Raw genomic sequence first — 22374 nt, 5'->3', positions numbered from 1 at the left:
GAAAGATGGATTTATTTTATATGCATTTATCATTTAAGAAGAGATTAAATTTTATTTTTTGAATTTGTAAAAATAGACATATGCTTTGAGTAGTTTAAGACTAAACTTTCTGAGGTTCATATATTTATTGTTGAGAATAGCTTTGGTTGGTTCATTTGTTTTATTTTCACTGCTGTGAATTGGTTGAATATACTCTTATTTATTGATTCTCCTGTAAATGGACGTTTTAGTTGCTTTTGATATTTAGCTGTTATAAAAATGCTACTGTGAATATTGTCATACAATGTCTGTTATTGAACATATGCTATAGTTTCTTCAGGTCCCATGGCAGGGTGTTTGAGCCTCTGCACACTCGACAGGGCTGAATAATTCTTTGTTGTTGTGGGTGTCTTCTTATGCATTGTATGTTAAGCAGTGTCCCTGGTCTATACCCACTAGATGCCAGTAGCAGTCCTCCAGTTGTGACGAATAAAAACACAGACATTGCTAGTTTCACACATTGACCGTCTCACACTCACCTCTTCACTCTGCCCTTTCCTGCAGTGCCCATCTGTGGTCTTTTCTTTTTCCTAAGAACTCTTAGAACACTTACGTTTGTACCTAGAATTTAGCTCCAAGATACATACTGCCTTGTATTGCCAACTTTGCTAGGATTTCTTAGCCTTCTGGATTTTCAGTTTCTGACAAAGGGGAAGGAATTCCTGGTCAGTTGAACAATCTTTATGACTGTTGGCGTTTTCCTTCTGATTTTGGTCAAGCTAGGCAGTTATTCTGGGAGGAGTTCTTTTTGCTTTTAGATTCTGTACCCAGAGTTAGATGGAAGCATATTTCAAGCATCCAAAACCTCCCTTTCTCCCTTCCTGCCTATTTAATCACTATAGCAAAATCTGTTATGCCTATAATTATATTTTCAAAACTATATGACTTTGATTAAGTTTGTTACAATTTTTCAAAAATGTATTTTAGAGAGGACGTGAGAGAGTATTTCGAGCTCTCACACATGAGTGGGGGGGAGGGGCAGAAGTAGGGGAAGAGAGTAAAGCAGACTCCTCGCTCAGTGTGGAGCCTGAAGCAGGGCTCTGTCTGAAGAGCCTGAGATCCTAACCTGCGCTGAAATCAAGAATAGATACTTAACTGACTGAGCCACCCAGGTGCCCCAAGTTTGTCATCTTTTTGATTGATATGTTAAGTGCTGTTTGCTGCCACTGCCTTTAAGTAATAGAGAGATCTTTCTTTTGCTTTGCCTTGGATACCTCTTTAGGGATTCATGCTCAGAGTTTGGACAACTTTGTGGTCTCTTCTGTTACCTTTCCTGTCATGGGTGTGGCTCTTTCAGTAGTCAGTTCCTGTGTTTTGCATTTTGAGATGGCTCTCTTATTTTAACCTAAGATAGGTGAGTTGTTTTTTCTTCTTTCTTATTGTCTCCAGGTCCTTGAAGTTAAGTGATTTTATAGGCAAATTCTTTGATTAATCTTTGTATTTAGCTATAGAAACAGAATGTCACTTGAAGGAATGAATGATTTAGATAGAAGGAATAGGTAGTAAGATCTGAATCATGCTTTCAAAGAAAATGATAGGATGGGACTAGTTTTACATCACGTGTTGAAGTTATAGTGATTTGCAATTGGAAGCCGTTTTTACTGAGAGAATGGTTCAGTAAGAATGTTACATTTTGAAGATTTATCTATTTAAGTAGAAGTTGGGGGCATGGTGCAGTTAAAAGCTTAGAAATCAGAAAAGTATTGATTAAATAAAGACTTGAACTTAAGTTACTCGATTTTTGTTAATGTAAATAATTAGTGCCTTATATCCCTCTACACTTTATTCCTTTGTCTCTCTCACTTACAACACTGGGGCCTTAAAGGACTCAGAGATCATGTATTTTACTGGTTCCCAGACTTAGGGATTTGAAAAAATCAGTTGAACTGACATAGGCCTTTCTTTCCTTTTTTGGGTCAACTTTTAATTTCCTAAAATAAAAAATATCAAAGAAAACTTACTACTATTACTATCCAAAAAACATCAACAAAGTAGAAAGGATTCTCTAAGAATAAAAGTTGGAACTTTATGAAAAACCAGAGCATTTTTCTTCCTGTTTTCAGAGGGCTAGTGGACTCACTGTTCACGAGTGGTTAGGAACATTGAATTTGTTTAGTTTCCTTAGTTTGAGGGTTCCTAAGACTTAACATTAGCAATTATGTAGTGCTTCATTCCCTGTATATTAAGACATTTCCATGTCACTAGTTCTCTACAGCATTAGGATGTCTGAGACAGGTCAGTAAGATGAGAAAGAGAAAAAAAAGAATAAGTATTATAAAGGAAGTAACAAAAAAGAATTATTCTCAGATAATTTTCACATGATAGTCTACAAAGAATCATTAATGAATCTGTAGACAAATTATTGGAAAAGAGATTAGAAGTAGGTAGCTGGATGTGAGATTAATTTAAAAAATTAATGATATTTTTATATGCCAGTAACAAAAGGAAAAACTCTCAGCTTAAAAAATATTATACCAAAATGGAAAATGTTCTACTTAAAACAAATACATGTTCTATTTAATGTTCTACTTAAAACAAATACATGTTCTATTTAATGTTCTGTTTAAAACAAAAACATGTTCTATTTAAAAGTTAAAATGACTGAATTCTTAAAAAATTAAAGACAAAGGCTCTGGAAATATCTTACATGAAAGAATACTAAAGAGATATGACAGCTACATGTATTTTTTTTTCCACATGCATTTTCTAATTCTAGACTGAATTCCCTACTAGAGGGAAAAGAAGGGTATATATATTAGTCGCTTGACAAAATTAGAACACAGAAATTAGATACAAGTATTGTGTCTTTTAATCTTTTTGGAGTTGAAAAGTTCACTGTCTCTATGCAAGAGAAGACCCCTTTTCTTAGGAAATGTACATTAAAACTTTTAGGGGTCCATGATATATGTAACTTACTCCCAAATGGTTCAGAAAAACAAATTGTGGGTCATAGAGAGAGAGAGAACGAAAATTGATAAGGCAGCAAATAGGGTAGAAGATTAATAGATGAATCTGGGTTAAGTGTATACAGGCTTTTAAATTTTTTTCTAGTACAGTAATTTTTCTGTAAGATTGAAGTTCTTTCTTTTTCTTTTCTTTCTTTCTTTCTTTCTTTTTTTTTAAATATTTTATTTATTTGAGAGAGAGAGAGAGCCTGGTGGGAGGGGTGGCGGGCAGGAGAGGGAGAGTGATAATCTCAAGCAGACTCCTACTGAGGGCAGAGCCTGATGCTGGGCTTGATTACATCACACAGAGATCATGACCTGAGTGGAAACCAAGAGTTGGATGCTTAACAGACCGAGCCACCCAGGTGCCCCTGAAATTTTTTCTAAAGAAAAGTTAGAAAAGATAACACTGTCAACAAATTACATTCCTTCAGTGATTTAACTTTTTCCTGAAGCAGGAATGGAGGGCTTGGTAGTATGGAAGAAAGAAGGGAAATAGCTATGTTTAGCCACAGGGAAAGACTTTGACAATTTTTGTCTTTTCATTTTTAAAATACACAGAATGGTTCTTTCCCAAGGTACTGAATAGTTTTTAATTTTTGTTAAAGATGTAAATCATAAAAAATGATACACACATTTATCATTTTTATTTCTACCTAAGACTTACACAATCGGGCGTCTCGGTGGCTCAGTGGGTTAAAGCCTCTGCCTTCGGCTCAGGTCATGATCCCTGGGTCCTGGGATCGAGCCCCACATTGGGCTCTGCTCCACAGGAAGCCTGCTTCCCTTCCTCTCTCTGCTTGCCTCTCTGCCTCTTGTGAGCTCTGTCTGTAAAATAAATAAATAAAATCTTAAAAAACAAAACAAAACAAAACTTACACAATCATTTGCCTATCTTTTGTTGTAGGGCAGAGCCTTTTCTTTGAATAAAGATTGTAGTCCTGCATTTCCTCTTCGGCATAAACCACACCTACAATACAGCAGCTACCACTTTCAGTCAGTTTCTGGTTTTTTTTTTTTTTTTTTTTTTTTTTTTAGTAGAGTGAGAGTTAAAACACTTGAAGTAATATGAGCTGGAATCCTAGATTTTACAAATCCCTCTATCCCCTAATCTTTTATGTTGCAGTTCCCACACTTTATTTGACATCCCCCCCCCAAAAGTCATTTCATTTTACTGGATCTTTCCAAAAGATTCAACTTAAATCTTATAAAAACAATAACACTGTTGTAGTCACACTTCATCTATTTAATTATATCAGATAATTGGCAAAAGTGGCATAAACTGGATTGCAAATAAACACTTGATTGCTAAGCTTGTAGTTTAACTGGTACTTAGACATAATAAACAGAGTCTGCTAGTCTCCACTGTGTTGTATTTTTTGTAGCAGTGGTGTTTTTCAGAGAGAATATATAGTATGTATCCCTTATCTGGTAAATCTGTTAAGTAGTTTATTGGGATCTTCTCCTGTAGTAGGCCAGTAAGAGTAAGTAGCCCTGGGTGGCTGGCTAGTTTGTTTAATGGCTCAGTTAGTAATTTCTACTAAATATTACAAAATGAATTTTGAGTCATTCAAGTTAATTTTATGAAGATACACCAAGGAACTGGTGGTTAGAAAGGATTACTCAAAAGGCAAAGAGGTATGAATAAAACCTTCATTTGATTTACTGGTATTTGTATACTAGGTTTCTTTTCTATTCATCATTATTATCGGTTTATGTTTGATAATTTCATCAGCCATGATTCAGTTATAGCTAATGTCTACTGCCCTGCTTAACTTAAGCAAAAAGGGATTTGATCCTGTAGTTGTTGAAGGTTGGAGAGCAGGCTCTTGGCTGGGTCCTGAGGGGCTCATCCCATGGGATGTCTCCCAGAACACCACTGCTGGAGGTGCTGCCCAGAGAGCTGCCATTTCTGCTACAAATAGGAAACTGAAGAGTAATAGTCTGGGATCATAGCACCGTCGCAGAAAGCTGGGGAGCAGGTAGTTGCTGCTGCATTTGTTTGTTCCATGAGCATGCCATCTTAGTTTTCATACAGAGATCAGGAATAGTAGCTAGGACTATTCTTAAGAGCTAAGTTACCTGTGCTAGCTCTGTTCCAGCAAGAAAAGTATCTTGTGGTCGCCAATTCTTTCCACACTCTGCCTACTTCTGAATTCAAGTCTCTTCATTCTTCATTGGAAAAATTTAAATCATATCTGGAACGCCTGTTGCAGTGTAGCTTTCAGTTCTTCAGACTATCCAGTCTCTTGAAGATGCAGACTCTTCAGGTGTTTACTTTATGACTTGCATTATGCTTCGCATGACTGAGGCTCCCCCCCCCCCCCACCTTTCCTTTTCCCTTTCAAATCATCTCTCTCTCTCAGGCTGTGCATTCTCTGTATGATACTTCTATCTGCTAATTTCCTTCCTTCAGCCATTTTCTGTTTATGCAAAAGGAGGACCTTGGCAGCCCCAGCCCTTCAGGGCTTCATCTGTTCTCCAATTCTGAGTTCCTGAGGGAGGGATTGAGCTAGTGGAGAGTGTAGGTCAATTGCAGTATGAAGTATTGACTGCCTGGACTCCTGGGTGTCAGTGGGAGAAATTCTTGAGGTGGGGAGGAAGATGGTTTCCATGGGCTGAGGGGTGGGGGCTTTTTGTGAATGGTCTCATTACAAGGGCTAAGATATAATTGATTCTCAGTATTTGTGGTAGTTATGTTCCATAAAGTCACTGAGAATACTGAATTAGTGAATACTGAACCATTGCTCTGAAGGGAAATGTGGGATTAGTTGCCCGTGAGGCTTTGATCACACATTTTTTCAAATGATCTATGTATCACCTTGTTTTATGTGTATTTATTTATTTTTTTAAAGATTTTTTATTTATGTATTTGACAGAGAGAGAGGGAGGGATCAGAAGTAGGCAGAGAAGCAGGCAGAGGGGGAAGGGGAAGCAGGCTCCCTGCTGAGCAGAGAGCCCCTGCAGGGCTCAATCCCAGGACCCTGAGATCATGACCTGAGCTGAAAGCAGAGGCTTAACCCACTGAGCCACCCAGGCACCCATTATGTGTGTTTCTGTTTTTTTTTTTTTTAAAGATTTTTATTTATTTATTTGACAGACAGATCACAAGTAGGCAGAGAGGTGAGAGAGGAGGAAGCAGACTCCCCGCTGAGCAGAGAGCCTGATGCGGGGCTCCATCCCAGGACCCTGAGACCATGACCTGAGCCGAAGGCAGAGGCTTTAACCCACTGAGCCACCAGGTGCCCCTGTGTGTTTCTGTTTTAAAGATACCTTATTTAATATATAATTTTATTGATTCATAACACTGAACTCATGCCAGCAGTGATATAACTGATGCCTAAAGTTATGTCACAAAGTGTGTTTGTGATAGGGAACATCATAGCTTTCTTGTACTTAGGAACTTGGGGGCTGTTTTAAGCAGCTAAATCACCAGTAGGAGCACAAAAATGCAAAAACCACTGGCACTAAATAGACTGCAAAGGTATATTTTTGCCTTGTTTGACCTCTGCTGAAGGGATGTGCCTGTTGGGTGATTCAAGTATTTCAACACTGTGCATGTCTGTGAATGACCATACACACATGCCACCATTATTGGTTGGGGGGTTAAAAATAAATTTTAGAAATAGGTGAATTTGCCAATGCTGAATCCAGGAATAATGAAGGATGACTGTATATATGGAAAGAGGGTGAGGAGAACATTAAAGAAATGGCACTATTAGTTGTAGGGAGTGTTGCCAGGAAAGGCTTCATAATGCAGTCTACATGTGAGATAAACTTTGAAAGATGGGTTTTGCTAGAACTTACTGAGGAAAGGCAAAGAAAATAGTGCAGTAGTTACAAATATGAGTGTTAGAATCTCCGATTAGGTTCAAATCTTGTCGTTAGCTCTTGCTATAGGACCCTGCAAGCATTTTAGTTTTTATTATTAGTGACATAAAGATATTTATGCTCATTTTCAATGGAGCTATTAGGTTTATTTGTTTATTTTTGAGCTATTAAGTTTATTTATTTATTTTGAGCTATTAGGTTTAAATAAGAGGGTGTACTTTGTAGATATATAGCTCACAGGAAGTACTCAGTAGTGTCATATATGTGACACATAAGTCAATACAGTACACTGAAGGACGGAAATAGCTTGGCACCAATTGGGAACTTTGGTTAGAATGAAGCAAAGGTTTCAGGTAGGTCAAAGGGATCTTTGAGGGTGGGGGGAGAAGGAGGAGCTAGATCATGGAGGTAGCTTCCATGCTGAAATAGTATTGAGCAACTGAGGGATTTAAAATAAGGATGGTATGGGTTGCCTGGGTGGCTCAGTTGGTTAAGCATCTGCCTTTGGCTCAGGTCATGTTCTTGGGGTCCTGGGATCAAGCCCCCCATCCAGCTCCCTGCTTAGTGGGGAGTCTCTTCTCCTTTCTTTTCTGCCCCATGTTCATGCTCGCTCGGTCTCAAATAGATAATAGAAAATCTTAAAAAAAAAAAATAAAGATGGCATGATCCATTTTGTGTCAAGAGATTTTGTTCTGGGGACTCTTGGGTGGTTCATTTGGTTTAGGGTCTGCATTTGGTTCGGGTCATGATCTCTGGGTCCTGGGATTGATTCCCAAGGCAGGCTTCCTGCTCAGCAGGGAGTCTGCTGCGCCCACTCCGTCTGCTGCTCCCCTGCCTGGTGTGCTTGCTCTTTCTTTCTCTTTCTCAAATAAATAAATAAATAAAACCTCCTTAAAAAAAGGAAAGTTTTGTGTTTTTGTGGTTGTATAGAAGAGAATTGAGGGAGATGAACTAAAGGTGAGTAAATCAGCAAAGACTACAGGAGTGGTTTAGGAAAGAAAGGAGAAAAGCTTGATTTAAGATAGTAACTTTGGAAACACTAGAGAATGGATATAAAAGATGTTCAGGAGGTCACATAGACCATAACTGGTGCCCACACAGATGTGGTGAGGCAGGGCTGAGGATGGCTCCTGGGATTCTGATGCAGGCCATGTAGTGGAGGTTAGGGCCTGTGTAGGGGATGCTCTCCTTTTCTGCTTCCCCTTCTACCCTTTACCCTGTTAAAGGGTTGGATTCTTCTGTTCTTGTTCTAAAGGCCATGGTGGTGTTGTGTGCTTCCGTTTTTTGCAGTACCTGGCCTGTGGTATTAGAGCCGTCTGTATACTTGTTTTCTCTTGCACTTGTAAGCTCTTTGAGGATTGATGCAGGACCATGGATGAATTGAATGAACCAGGATTGAGACTGTTAGGTAGAGAAGCAGATTTTGTAGCAAAGGGTCCTTTTTATCCCTATTAACTTTCGGATTCAGTTTTGTCTCTGTTGAGTTTGAGGATCATCTCCAAATGACTCTGCCTAGTAGGTGCTTAGATTTATTGGACTTGGATTTAGAGGAGAGAGGTCCTTGTTTTGTATTTCTGAGCCATTGATAAGGATAGTTGGATGAAATTTCCCATGGTGTCTGTGTCTGGTGGAAAGGAAAGACAACTATAGAAAGAATCTTGTCGTATACCAGTACTGAAGGGTTTAGCTCTGGAGGAGCACAGAAGGAAGTTCAGAGTGGAGGGCAGAGTTAACTGAAATAGAGTGAGTGGAGGATGGTGTATGTGTGTTGTCCTCCCACCTCCCCTCTCTCCTCTCCCCAGTCTTCAGAAGCTGTACTAAGGGATGGCTATCCAGTTTTAAATGCTGCAAAGAGACTGATAAGAGGACTAAAGACAACATATAGTATAAAGCAGTTAGAAAGTCACTGGCAAACTTTTTCAGAGTGATTTCAGCACACTGGTGGGTGGAGATATCAATGATAGAATAGATGAAGTGGACAAAATGAGTGTGGGCTGTTCTTTGTTGAGGTTTGTCTATGAGGGGTTGGAGAGAGAATGCTGTAGCTGGAGTCTTTCTGGGTGGGGGGAGAATGTGTACAGAGAATCTTTAAAAATCACATGGGAGGGGCACCTGGTGACTTAGTGGGTCTGGCAGCCAACTCTTTAGTTTCAGCTCAGGTCGTGACGGGTCAGATACTCTCTCCCTCTGTCCCCTCCGCATCTGCATGTACACAGGCTTGTGCTCTCTCTCTCAAATAAACACATACCATCTTTTAAAAAATTACATGGGAGAGATTTGAGCATGTGTATAAGCAATGGAGAAGAAGGTAATAGAAGGGATTTAATTTGAATAGTTTTGTTTTTTTTTTAAGCCAACATCTGTGTGCTTGCTATATAGCCTGACAATGTACTAGTCTCTTATATTTAGCTACTTACTGAGTCCCTATCACAATGCTGTAGGGGGAGGAGTGGTATCCCATTATACTGATGGGGAAATAGAGGTCTAGATCAAGTAACTTTCCAGAGGTCACTCATTAAGTGCGGGAGATAGATAGGAGGGATTAGAATCCAATTCTGGGGGCACCTGGCTGCCTCAGTCTATACAGCATGTAACTTTCAATCTGAGGGTAATGAGTTCAAGCCCCACGTTGGGCATGGTGCCTACTAAAAAAGAAAACAACCCAGTTCCATCTGGCCCTAAGGTATGATCTTTCCTCTACCTGGCTGCTTAAGTGGGATAGTTGAGAGAAATATACAAGGTGATTTTCTTCAACTCCTATTGTAATAGTAATTGTTTTTAAAGATGTATTTATTTTAGAGAGAGGGAGAGAGAGAGAGAGTGAGTAGAGGGGGGCAGAGAGAGAGAGAGAATTCCCAGCATATTCCCAGCTGATCACAGGGCCCAGCAAAGGGCTTAATCTCAGGACCCTAAGTTCCTGTCCTGAGCTGAAGTCAAGAGTCAGACGCTTAACCAAATGAGCCACCGAGGCACCCCAAGAGTAATTTTTAATAAAATGTTATTCTGTTTGGTTGAGATTACCATTATGATGTAAATTTAGTTTAAGTGCTGGAAAGCCAAGTAACTATCATTGGCTATAGTGACTTTTTGTTTAGTGCTTCAGCCTAAGGATTTGGGCATGGACTAATAAATCAATATGATTGTGATCATGTTATTAGTAGAGATGAATGGAAACTTTATTCCAAGGGCAAAGGATAGTAGGATTTCTAACAATTAGGTGGTTATTGTGTGGCACACGATATGACTGAGTGTAGAGTCTGTCTCCCCGTCTTTCACCCCCCATTTTCTTTTCCTTTTTTTAAAGCTTTTTTTATTTTAAAGATTTTATTTATCCATTTGACAGACAAAGGTCACAAGTAGGCAGAGAGGCAGGCAGGGACAGAGAGAGAGGCAGGCAGAGACAGAGAGAGAGGCAAGCAGGCTTCCTGTCGAGCAGAGAGCCCCATGTGTGGCTGGATCCCAGGAACCTGGGATCATGACCTGAGCTGAAGGCAGAGACTTTAACCCACTGAGCCACCCAGGCACTCCCCCCACCCCCATTTTCTAATAGTTGTCTATTTAGTGGAATCTGACTGTTGTTAAAATAACTCTGACATTCTGCCATTGAACTTTGCAAGTTGAAAATAATAAGGCCGGCAGTTAGAAAAAGTCTTAAACATTGACTCTAAAAGGTTCAATGTTCTAGTTCATGCCTTTTAAATGAGGATGTTCTCCCTGCACCTGGGTGTCTCAGTTGATTAAGCTGAGTTGACTCTTGGTTTCTACTCAGGTCATGATCTCAGGGTCCTGAGATGGAGCCCTGGGTGGGGCTCCCTGCTGAGTAGGGAGTCTACTTGAGATTCTCTCCTTAGCCTTCTCCTTCCCCTTCTGCCCCTCCCCCTGCTCAAACTTGTGTACTTGTGGCCTCCTTAATGAATAAATAAAATCTTTAAATGAGGACATACATTCTCAGATTTATAACAATATAGTTATGTGTATACATACATATAAAACATATTGAAGACTCTTTATTCTAGTTACTGTACTGCTCATTTATAATATTCTTTTTTTAATTTAATTAAGCTCTACGCCCAGCATGGGGCTTGAACTCAGGACCTACCCCAAGATCAAGAGCTGTATGTTCCACTGACTGAGCCAGCAAGGCACCCTCTGTGTTTTTGCTTTTTTTAATCTTATTTTTTTCTGCTTTGTTACATTATTCTGTTGCTTTTCTGTAAAAATTTCTGGTGACCAGTTGTTGATGCATATAGTTTTTGTTCATATGTATGATGTCCTTTTTATTCTGTAACAGTCCCTTGCTCCCAGCCCTTACCTCACTCTCCTTTTTTCTATTGGCATTTGGAATGAAGGCTGTCTCATATTCCAGATTTGGCACATTATTTTCCTGTGGTGGTATTTACTTTGTTCCTTATTTCCTGGCAACTGGTGGTTAGATTCAATGGCTTAATGGGTTGGTTTAGATTCAGATTTACTTTTTTAAGGTAAAAACAATTAATAGGTGATGCTATGTATTTTCCATTGCTTCAAGTCATGTCTGTCTATTCCAGTGATTAATGAGCCTGAGCCTGATTCCTCCATTATAAAGCTTCCTGTTAACTTGTCATCTCATGATTTTAGCAGCCAGTGATCATGTTTCCCTATATTATCTATTAGGGATTGTAAAAAAAAATGGGGATGATATAATTCTGTCATTTTTACTACATTTATTAGTTGGAATTTTTCTATAAAGAAGAACTTTCTGCTCTCAGTTCTTTACTTACCCTAAAATAGCAGTTGTTCCAGAAAAAGCAAGATAAGTGCTTATTTCATTCTCTTTATTTATACATTTTTAGGGTAGTATGTTGATATATTCTAATGGTGAATGATGCTTTTTTAAAAAAGGAATATCATATACTTACAGATTTAATAACTCTTTTATTGTATTTACTTCACTGTGGACTCATAGATTCTTATTTTATTTAATTGATTATATTGATTACTATCCTTTATTTTGATGCTCAGTTTCCCCCAGATTTAGCCAATGGAAGCCCTTTCAAGTTGGCTTTTATGTCCTTTAGATATGTTCCCTTTTGTTTTTTGAGTGTTTCCTTACTTTCTGGCACACAACAAGATGTTCTTGGCTTACCTTGTACTTTCTCTCTCCAGCCCTGGAATCAGTCCAAGAAGCCCTGGTTCCTTTCAGTGGACGGTGGTATTTAGAAACCAAGATTTGAGAGCTCATTGGTACTGTGGTATTACAGCTACCAAGACCTCTCAGTGGGCAGAGCTAAGGAAGTATCTGTACATATCCATGGACATGTATATATACACATTCACATATCTACCCACATACATACATACACATTGCGAGCTTATACCTGTGCTCCCACATTCTAATCTATTACCAAAGGTCAGTTCTAATTTCCTCCCCCTCCATATCTGAATATTCCTTTCTCCAATGGGAAGAACTGGGCTCCGTTATAGGCCAGTATGTAGCCAGTCTCCTAGTGTTGCTGATGCTATGCTTGCAGGATGTTTTCTTCATCCACTCAGACTCTGACACCTGCTTGGGGCCACTGTGACTGTTTTCTCTAAAGTTCCCATGTCCTTTTGATATGACTCCCATTAGTTGTTTTTGTTTTCTTCACTTATTTGGAAATAAATTCAGACTTAAAGAAAATTTGCTAAAAAGAGAACAAGATGTTCCCCCATACACTTCATACAGATTTCCTAAGTGTTATATATAGTTCCTCTGTGCTTATTATTTATTTATTCTTTGGTGTATGTGTGTGTGCGTGTGTGCATGTGCATAATATTTTCGTAACCATTTGAAAGTAACTTATATATGTAATGCCCCTCTAACTGTAAACACATCATTTTATGTTCCTAAAAACAAGAGCATTCTCTAACCACAGTATAGTTATCAAGATCAGAAAATTAATTTGAGACAGCACTATTATCTGATCAGATCTTTTTCAGATTCACCATTTATCCCAATGATATTCTTTGTACCATAGGAAAAGAGAAAAAAATTGTTTTTTGGTCCAGGATCCAAGGATCACATATTTCATTAGTCTTTTTAAAATCTGGAACTACTTTTTAATCTTTTGTCTTTTATGACCTTCACATTTTTGAAGTGTATAACCTCTTTATTTGTAAGAATATCACTTAATTTGGCCTTTCGTGATGTTTCCTCATGATTAGATATAAATTATTTACTTTTGGTAGGATAGCCATGTAAGTAGATGTATCCTTCTTAGTGCATCTTATCAGGAGGCACATGCTATCTAATTTTCTTAGCAGTGATGTTAATTTTGAAGTGATATGTATCCTCAATAGTCTTTGATAGCTTGCTTTCTTTCTGGCACAAACATGTTCTAGACACATCTTATATATTTCTTGTCCCAAACTTGTAACCAGCATTTTCTACAAAGATCCCTGGTTCTTTTCATTGAGATATGGTATTTAGAGGCCATAATTTTTGTGCAAAGTATAATTTTTGCTACTATCTTGTCATTATTTCCATGCCTTTTTAAGTGGGCAGTACTAGGAGATAAATATTTTGAGAGAAAAAAATCTTGAGTTCATATTGCTGTTTCAGTTCTAGTGAAAGATTAAGGTTTTAATCAAGAATTTTATATTGGTATCTCCTTATAATGAAAATCTTGATCCCCAATGACATTAGCATTATTCCTTATTTGCTGTATCTTATAGTATACTTGTAATAGTTAAAAAAGACCCAATATCAATAATATTACTACTAACAATTTGACAAATAAATACAGTTTATATGTATCTTTTAAAAATTGTTCTATATCCCAAAATATATCCTGTTAGAATCTATAGCCTAAACACTTTGACTCACAGTTACTTAAGTAGTTCTTTTCCTTGTTTGCTTATGCCACTGACTTATTATGTAATTAGCTTGTTTTTCAGTTTTGAGGTCTTTTTTTTTCTTTTTAATTTTATAAATTATTTATATGATTTCAGAGTTAAAACTATATTTAGGGCTATACTCACAGAAGTTTTGCTTCCTTATCTGTGTCTTCTTTTCCCTTTAGGTAACCATTTTTATGTGTTTGATCTTGCTTCCTGTACAAAAAGTAGAATATTATAAGCTGTTCTGCACTTTGCTTTTTTAATTTAACAGTGTAATTTGGAAATCACTCCAGATCTTTACTTAGAGATCTCTCTCATTCTTCTTACGTTGCCTATACTGTGTTGTCAGCAGTAATACACTGATTCAGCCAGACCCCTATTGATGGTTACTATGGAAGTTTAAGAGATAGAGAAAGGAAAACCAAGAAATGACACATGTAATTAATATCTGACTCAGTGCATTTGAAAAATTGTTGCAAGACTGAAGGGGACATATAAATTAGATGTTATATGCTGTAAGAGTTAGTGCTGAGAAGTTTAGTGTTTGCAACTAGAATTAATTACATTGTGAGCATTTCATGAAAGGAAAATTTCTTCTCCTGACCCACTGAAGTCTAGACCTGGCTATAATCTGACCCTGGAAATGAATGTCATGCCAGGTGGGGCCAAGAGTGAATACTTGGCAGCTTTAATGGTTCCAACACACTCTTATTGCGTACTTAAGTCTGAGGAGATGATAGCCTCAGTGCTCCAGTATCTGTTAATCTTGCCAGATCTTTGGTGATCAAGAGGAGAAGCCTTGCTCAGTTTGCCCAGGAGGATGACTTCTGCCTGTCCATCCACTAAGGGTGTAAGAGGGGTGTGATCAGGATTATGTTTTGGCTGGTACAGATTGTTGGAGAGAATTTAGATATTTACTTGGATCATCTCTCTTTAGAAACCTTCTCCTGGGACCCATATATTATCTGTGTAATAAAAGAAAGTTTTGTACAAATTCATTTGTTGCCTTGGCTCTTCTGTCCCAGAACTATCTCCCTGAGTCCACCTTCCCATTTTTACTTCTGGTCTCTGTAGGCTGGTGGAGCAAGATTGAATGGGACCAAGATGATTCAAGAAGAGCTGCCTGGAAGAGGAATGAGTCTAGCTCAGGCAAAAAATGATTAATAGGCTGAGGGCTTTTCTTTGCTGTCTTCCTTTTCATTTTAGGGTGCCAGGCCTGTGAAGTCCTGGGATGACAGAAAAGGGCAGACTTTAAAGCCAGATGACCCTGTTGTGGTTCAGTTCCTGGTTAGACATACTAATGGCTAATGTGGCATTTTTGGAGTGTTCCACCACTTTCCCACCCATTTGAGAAATATGGAGTCAGATGGAAGGTCAGAGTATTTCAGGCTTTAGTATTGGTGAGGCTGGGGTTGGAGAATGTGGCAGTCTACCAGGGTCCCATCAGTCTGATCCTGATGCCTGTATTAGTTTGTTAGGGCTGCCATAATGACTAACCACAAACTTGGATGGCTTAAAATGAGAGAAATTGATCTTCTCACAGTTCTAGGGGGTAGAAAGCCAAAATCAAAGTGTCAGTATGGCCATGCTTTCTCTGAAGGATCTGGGGGAAGATCTGTGCCTTTGTCTTAGCCTTGTGTATTGGCTGACATTCCTTGGTTTGCAGCTGTGTGACTTCGTCTGCCTGCCTCCATCTTCACATTATTCTTTCCTCTTTTTCTGACTCTTCTCCTTTTATAAGGACACTGGTCATATTGGATGAGGTGTTGAACATGATCTCATGTTGCTTGCTTACATCTGCAAAACCTGTGCTTCCAAAAAAGGTCATATTCACCTGTATTAAGGCTCAGGTTTTAACACATCTTTTTGGGGGACACAATTAAACTCATAACAACGCCTGACTGAGCACTATGTAAGAAGAACCTTATTGACTCACTGTGAGACCAAACTGGGTGAATTACAGTGTTGGAATGGAAATGCCAGCTTTCCAGCTACCTTAGACAAGGTCCAAGCCCTCCCTCTGGTGGACGTGGCACTTGGGAACTGAAAGGAGAGCAAGGTAGTCATAGCTGTAACATCTGGGCCTTGGCTGGACAGTTTCTTCTAAAATCTCACTGTAGGGAAGTAGGAGTGAGTGAGGACTGGAAAGGATGGCCTCCAGGGTTCCACGGGTCCACAGGAGGAATCATGGGGGGAGTGTTCTCATCTAACACTGGCATAGCTAGTAATCGTGCCTTGGTTCATTTTCTTTTTAGCTTAATATATTATCTGCTTAAATGGTGAGTGCTTTATCTCCCAGGGTTGTACTTTATAGTTGATTCTTAAGTGTTCTCTTCAGAGACCATAAGCACTGTATACCAGTTCTGTGGCAGGCATTGTCTAAGAAACGAGTAATCCTAAATGAGAATTGTGTTTTTACATTTTCCGCAGAAATTACTTAAATAAGAGAACACAATTTGGAAATATAGGTGTACACAGGAAAGTTATATAGGATATAGATTTACATTTAGCAGCAAAGCATTACTTCAGTTTCTTTTCTATTGCCAAATAAAGATATATGATTAAGATAAGAAGAGCACATGTTTTTCCTTCATGATAAAGTACAACTTTTCAGAACAGAAGCTTGGGAGAGTTATATAAGTATGAATTAGTGTTACACTTTCCTTCACTTGCTGAAAAAGATCTTTAATTAAGAAAAAATTCTTAGGGTGCTTACTATAAATTTGGCTGTTTTAGGTGGTCTGAAAAAACATTGATGACTAGCTCTCTAGAAGCAAAACAATAAAGTTGTCATCAGCTGTTGTCACTCACTTTGGGGACTGTCTGTAAGAGGTGTGGCATTAAAAAAAATATTATTAATTACATCACCTCCAGCTGAAAATCACAGGTATATTTTCCCCAAAGTATAAGTCTTTCTCTGAGTGGGAAACACTGCAAGAGCATTTTTTTTTTAAGACTTTATTTATTTATTTGACAGACAGAGATCACAAGTAGGCAGAGAGGCAGGCAGAGAGAAAGGAAGGGAAGCAGGCTCCCTGCTGAGCAGAGAGCCCGATGTGGGGCTCGATCCCAGGATCCTGGGGTCATGACCTGAGCTGAAGGCAGAGGCTTTAACCCACTGAGCCACCCAGGTGCCCCTGCAAGAGCATTTTAAACCTACTCTTCTGCTTCAGAGAACTAAAGATAAAAGAAAGAAGGGTGACTGGGAATTTGATTGTAGCAGCATGATTAGGCTTAATAGTGATAGATGTGGATTAGGAAAAACTCAAGGAATAGTGAACTTATAAACTACCTTTTACGGGTAGAGAACATAAGGAGGCAACCCAAAAATAAAATGAAAATGGTTATTAATGTCCAAAAAAAAAAAAAAAAAGAAACTTAACAATAAACTTTTTTTTTTATTGTCTGCCATGTTGGCAAAGATTTGGGTCGTGGGATTCACATTAAATTTTTAGAAATTTTAGCATATTTCAAATTTTATAGTGATCACATATTAACTTTTTAGATTGAAAAGGGTCTGAAACATAAATTAACTACGTCTTTAGTGTATGTGCCTGATTTGTAGGTAGAACTGGGTTTGTGTTATCAGTGAATAGTGACACGAGGAGGAGGCAAAGTATGTTTCACAGACAAGTTAGCAAACTAGGTCAAGGGCAGATATTTAATTCTGATTGCTACTAATTTGCTGCATATCTTAACAGTCTCATTGCTTCAGTTTCTTGTCAGAGCCATTGTTCTGTATTTTAGACCAGAAATCTTGACTTGCACATTTCTCTTACTTCTATCAGGAAACTTTGTTCTGAATATATCTGCAATCTGACCACTTCTCACTGCCTACTTCTGGTCCAAGTCACCATTTTATTTTGCCTGGATTGGTGTAAATTGTTTCTGTGCTTCCAACCTTGTCTTTGATACAATAGTCAGAATGATGAGCCTGCTCAGTGCTCTGCTTAAAATCCTCTGGAAGAGTTACCTTAGAAAACACTGTCATCTTCTTGAAAGGAAACACGTTAGAGTATCAAGAATGAGAATGTATAAGAAGGGCAAGAGTCCCAAATTACTACCCCAAAACTCCTTTTCTCCGTTTTCCCTCTCTCCACTCTCTTGCTTTATGACTTCCAGTCACACTTACATCCTTCCTATTCCTCGAAGAGCCCAAGAGGCTCCTTGCTGTTGCTTTAGTACAAAATGCTTTTCCTCCAGTTATCCGCATGATTTATTCCCTCTTTCAGGCGTCTGAAATGCTTCCTCAGTTACGCTATATAAAATAGCTACTCCTGGGGTGCCTGGGTGGCTCAGCGGGTTAAGCTTCTGCCTTCGGCTTGGGTCATGATCCCAGGGTCCTGGGATCTAGCCCCGCATCGGGCTCTCTGCTCAGTGGGGAGCCTGCTTCTTCCTCTGTCTCTGCCTGCCTCTCTGCCTACCTGTGATCTCTCTCTGTCAGATAGGTAGATAAAATCTTTAAAAAAAAAAAATAGCTACTCCTTGGTTTCTTCTTCAGCGTGCTTCTGACTTATTTATTGTTTGCTTCACTCCCCTCCTATTAGGGTTTCGCTTCATTCCCTCCTGAATGCCTACTCAGCAGTTAGACATTCGGTAATGGTTCTCCGAGTGACTGGATGAATTTTGAGTTTCTTTTCTAGTGGGTTTTTCCTCTGTGGGAGAGCTATGCATGACACCCTTGTTCTTTGGCCAGGGTAAAAGTAAAGCTGCCTTCCAGGTACCAAAGGTAGTCCGGGAGCTTCTTCTCCTTTCTCACTGCTCAGATTATTCTTTACCTGTCAAGCAATGAGTTTGTTTTCTAAGTAACTTTTCTGTGTGTGAGATCAATGCTTTCCTTTTTCCTGCATTTGGTATCATTTTGTGTAAATATTTTAACATTTTGGCATTTATTTCTTTATTCAGTTAGCAAATAGTTATTATAGCAGATGTTACAAACCAGGCTGGATCTCAGACTGGAAGTTAGGGTTTACAGAGACAGCCTGCTTTTCCCTTGAGTTTAGAGTTCAGTGTATGGTCAGAAGTGCCAACAACTGTGATAGGCAGCTACTATGAGGAATGCAGGGAGGGAAGTCAAAATACACAGGCTGGCTCACCTAGGCCTGCTTGGGTAGGATTGAGAATCTTAACAGTGGCCAGGAGTTTGCCAGGTGAGGAGACAGTTAAAGGCTGCCCTGATGGGAGGGAATGATTTAGGCAGAGGCACAGAGGGTTCTACTTGTTTCGAGAAGCACAAATCAGTGAGCATTGTTGGAGCTTAAAATATAATGCAGGCTGTAGTGGTAGACAAGGCCATGATAATTATGTAAAGGTTTGATCTAGGTGCTTCTAAAGGATTATGTGTGTCTTGTATAGAGGTTAGACTTTGATCCTGCAGCCCAGCATTGGGCATGTGCATCTGTTGTATAGGTGTGAAGGGAAGTGGGTGGGGAGGTGGCCTGGAAGGTTTTTTCTTTTGCACGCTTTCTCCCTGAGGCAAAGAGAATACAGAATAACATCCAGTGCTTATCACAACCCTTGTGCTCCTTAATGCCCATGACCGAGTTACCCCACTGGGTGTTATACGCACCTAATGAATCACTGAACACTACATCTGACACTAGTGATGTAATATATGTCAGCTAATTGACTTTATTTATTTATTTATATTTATTTATTTTTTAAAGATTTTATTTATTTGACAGAGAGACACCTAGAGGGGGAACATAAGCCACGGGAGAGGGAGAGGGAGAAGCAGGCTCCCAGCAGGGAGCCTGATGCAGGGCTCAATCCCAGGACCCTGGGATCCTGACATGAGCCAAAGGTAGACACTTAATGACTGAGACACCCAGGTTCCCTGGCTAACTGAATTTAAATTAAAAAAATATATATATATATATAAAATATACATATATATATATATAATATTTTATGTCATGTATTAACTTACCTATATCCATGCAGATTTTCTCCTTTATATTTAAGTTCCTAGTGGGTGGCAGGATTAATTTGATTCTTCTCACATGTACTTGGTGAGAGAATGCTTATTTAAACCTTTATGAATGATGCTCATGTCTTTATCTGTAGCCCTGATCCATTTTAACCTCTTATTATCCCATAGCATGTTTTCATCTTTATGTATTCATCTCTTCCCAATTTTTCTTTTTGTCAAGCAAATTAAATTTATTAAAAAAAAAAAAGGAGAGTTTTGTTCTGAGACTATTTGTTGTTTGGATTGTCAGATACTAGGTACAATTATTGTTTCTAGAAGTGGGATGGGGATAAGACTCCTTTCTGGGACAGGCAGGCCAGTGCTTCTTACTAATTTTTTCATTCTGTGTGTCTGAAGTGTTCAGTACATATTGAGGGAATCATCCTGGTTTTTGTCAGCAAGATTAAGTTCATATTTTTGCCCATTTTTCTACTTTGATATCCTGTAATCTTTCCTTTCTGAGCTCTAGGCAAACTAAATTCTGTTTTTAACAATACTTCCAGATATTTTCACTGCTCAGAATGCTTTTTCTCTTATCTGGCAAACCCCTGTACCTTCTACTAAGTCTTAACTCTGAAGTCATTTCTGAGTAATTTAGGTGGAGTTAATTACCCCTGCCTGTGTATAGTTTTGTGTTGAAGTCTGTTCCACCTCTAGATAGTGACTTTGGATGGTGAAGACAAATCTTACCCTTTTTTCTATCTAGTATTTTTGTCTGGCACTTGGTAGTTTTGCAGAATGGGTAATTTGTAAGTTATTATAGGAAAGCGTATTAGGACACTGAACAATCCTATGCTGGGGATGTTGGGCATTGTCCATTCACTACTCATCCAAGGTTAGGCCTTTATACAGTCCTGTGTGTGAGAATCTGTTTCAGAACTGGTGCATAGGAACAACACCTTCTGTAAACTTGGAAAGTTAGAAAATTCATTCTCACTAGGAAGGATTTTGAAGAGGTGAGCAATATAATCAGGTCAGTGTTTGAATACAGGAATAGGAACTTGGGAGGAGGAATGGCTAAAAACAGGTTCTTTTCCCAAGAGTTTGGGAGAGATGAGGAAGTCTCCCTAATGGGGTGTTAATGAGAATGGTAAGTAACTAAGAGAAGAATTTCTGCTGGGACTGGGGTGCTTACATGCTGTTTGGGAGAAAATGACCACCAGCCTTAAGCACACAGGAATTCAGTGCTGATGACTGCATCATCTCCTCTGCAGAGACTGCCCCAGCCATCATGGAGGTGGCGGAGGTGGAGAGTCCTTTGAACCCCAGCTGTAAGATCATGACCTTCAGACCCTCCATGGAGGAGTTCCGGGAATTCAACAAATACCTCGCATACATGGAGTCTAAAGGAGCCCATCGAGCAGGTCTTGCAAAGGTGATTAACCTCACATCCTTTAAACCAAGAACAATCACTTGGCCTTTCGTTTTTGCTCTTAGTCTTCATAATATGGGAAATGGTTTATTCCAGAGAATATTTGTAAAATTTGTTTTCATTAATTCATGCAGAGCATTTATTATCTTCAAAGAATAATTGTCTTATTTTTTCTTTTAACTATTTATGCTAGGTTGTGTTCTAGGGCTTCTTCTTCCTCTTCTTCTTCTTCTTCTTTTTCTTTAAAACACGTGTGGCTTCTAGAAACTAAAGAGATCCATGTATGGGCTCTAGAGAGAGGTGAGAGTATTCATAGCTTTCATCACTTTCTCATAGAGGACAGTTATTAACCTGAAGCTTAACTACTCCCCTCCCTTTCCTCTCTCTCTACCTCCTCTTTTCTTTCTAATTGTTTCTTTCTCTCTTTCCCCTTTTACAAATATAACAGATTTACTGAAATATAATTCACATATCATACAATTTGGCCACTTAAAATGTACAGTTCACTGGCAGTCATTTTCTGTTCCCTGCTATCCCCTCAGCTGTAGGTGACCACTATTTTCTTTCTCTGTAGATTTGTGTATTCTGTTTTCTTTTCAGTTACTTGCTTATCAAGTGTGGAGAGTGCCTACTACATACCAGGTACTGCCGTGTCCTGGGAGATGGGATAGTAAAGACCACATTTCTGCCCCTGTTGAATTTATATTCTGGAGGTAGCTTCTTAGGGTGGTAAGATAAGAACATTTAAGCAGAGGCCCAAAAAATATAAAGAAACCAACTTTTTCAAGACGTGGGGACAGAGAGAAGAGCAAGTCCAGAGGCCTGAAAGCTGACCTGAGCTTCATGTGTGGGAGGAATAGAAAGGTGGTCTGTGAATTTGGGGCTCAGTGAGCAGAGGAAGAGGTTGGTAAGTAAGGTAAGAGCCCTGGAAGGGGCCAGATCATCCTGGGCTTGCTTGGGCTTAGTAAGCATTGGGGGTTTTATTTGAAGTGTGGTGGGAATCATTGATGGGCTTAAAGCAGATGAGAGAAAGACATGATGGCTATTTGTGTGTTTGTTATTTTTGTGACATTATTTTGTTTTTTTTTTTTTTGTTCTGTTTTTTTGAAAGCTATGTATTTGAGATAGAGTGTGCAGGTGCACATGAGTCGGCAGGGGCAGAGGGGGAGGGTGGCCAGGGGCAGGGGAGAGAATTTTCAAGCAACTCCCTGCTGAGCAAGGAGCCACAGGGCATTCTCTATCCCACGACCTTAAGATCATGACTTGAGCTGAAATCAAGACTTGGTCGTTTAGCCAGCTGAGCCATCCAGGCATCCCAGTGACATTATTTTGAAAGTGTCACAATGGCTCCTACATGA

General features: G+C 39.1%; 1 protein-coding gene across 29 annotated transcripts in view; it reads left to right on the top strand.

Annotated features, from left to right (window-relative positions):
• Positions 1 to 22374, top strand: part of KDM4C (lysine demethylase 4C) — a 507226-nt gene that overhangs the window by 16329 nt on the left and 468523 nt on the right. For 25 of the 29 annotated variants that reach the window (XR_004277510.1, XR_004277509.1, XR_004277512.1 and 22 more), the window contains exon 2: positions 20853 to 21019. Coding sequence is in view for 22 of the 29 variants with exons in the window: in XM_032308077.1 (XP_032163968.1) it covers positions 20876 to 21019 (144 nt within the window). In the remaining 7 variants the exon portion in view is untranslated. The remainder of the gene's footprint in view (positions 1 to 20852; positions 21020 to 22374) is intronic. The other 4 variants (XM_032308067.1, XM_032308066.1, XM_032308065.1 and 1 more) reach the window with 1 other exon arrangement.

The sequence above is a fragment of the Mustela erminea genome, chromosome 12 (genome assembly GCF_009829155.1).
Source record: "Mustela erminea isolate mMusErm1 chromosome 12, mMusErm1.Pri, whole genome shotgun sequence".
Taxonomy (NCBI): Eukaryota; Metazoa; Chordata; class Mammalia; order Carnivora; family Mustelidae; genus Mustela; species Mustela erminea.
The sequence above is the reverse complement of the archived record's forward strand: the minus strand, read 5'-3'. Positions and strand labels throughout refer to the sequence as shown.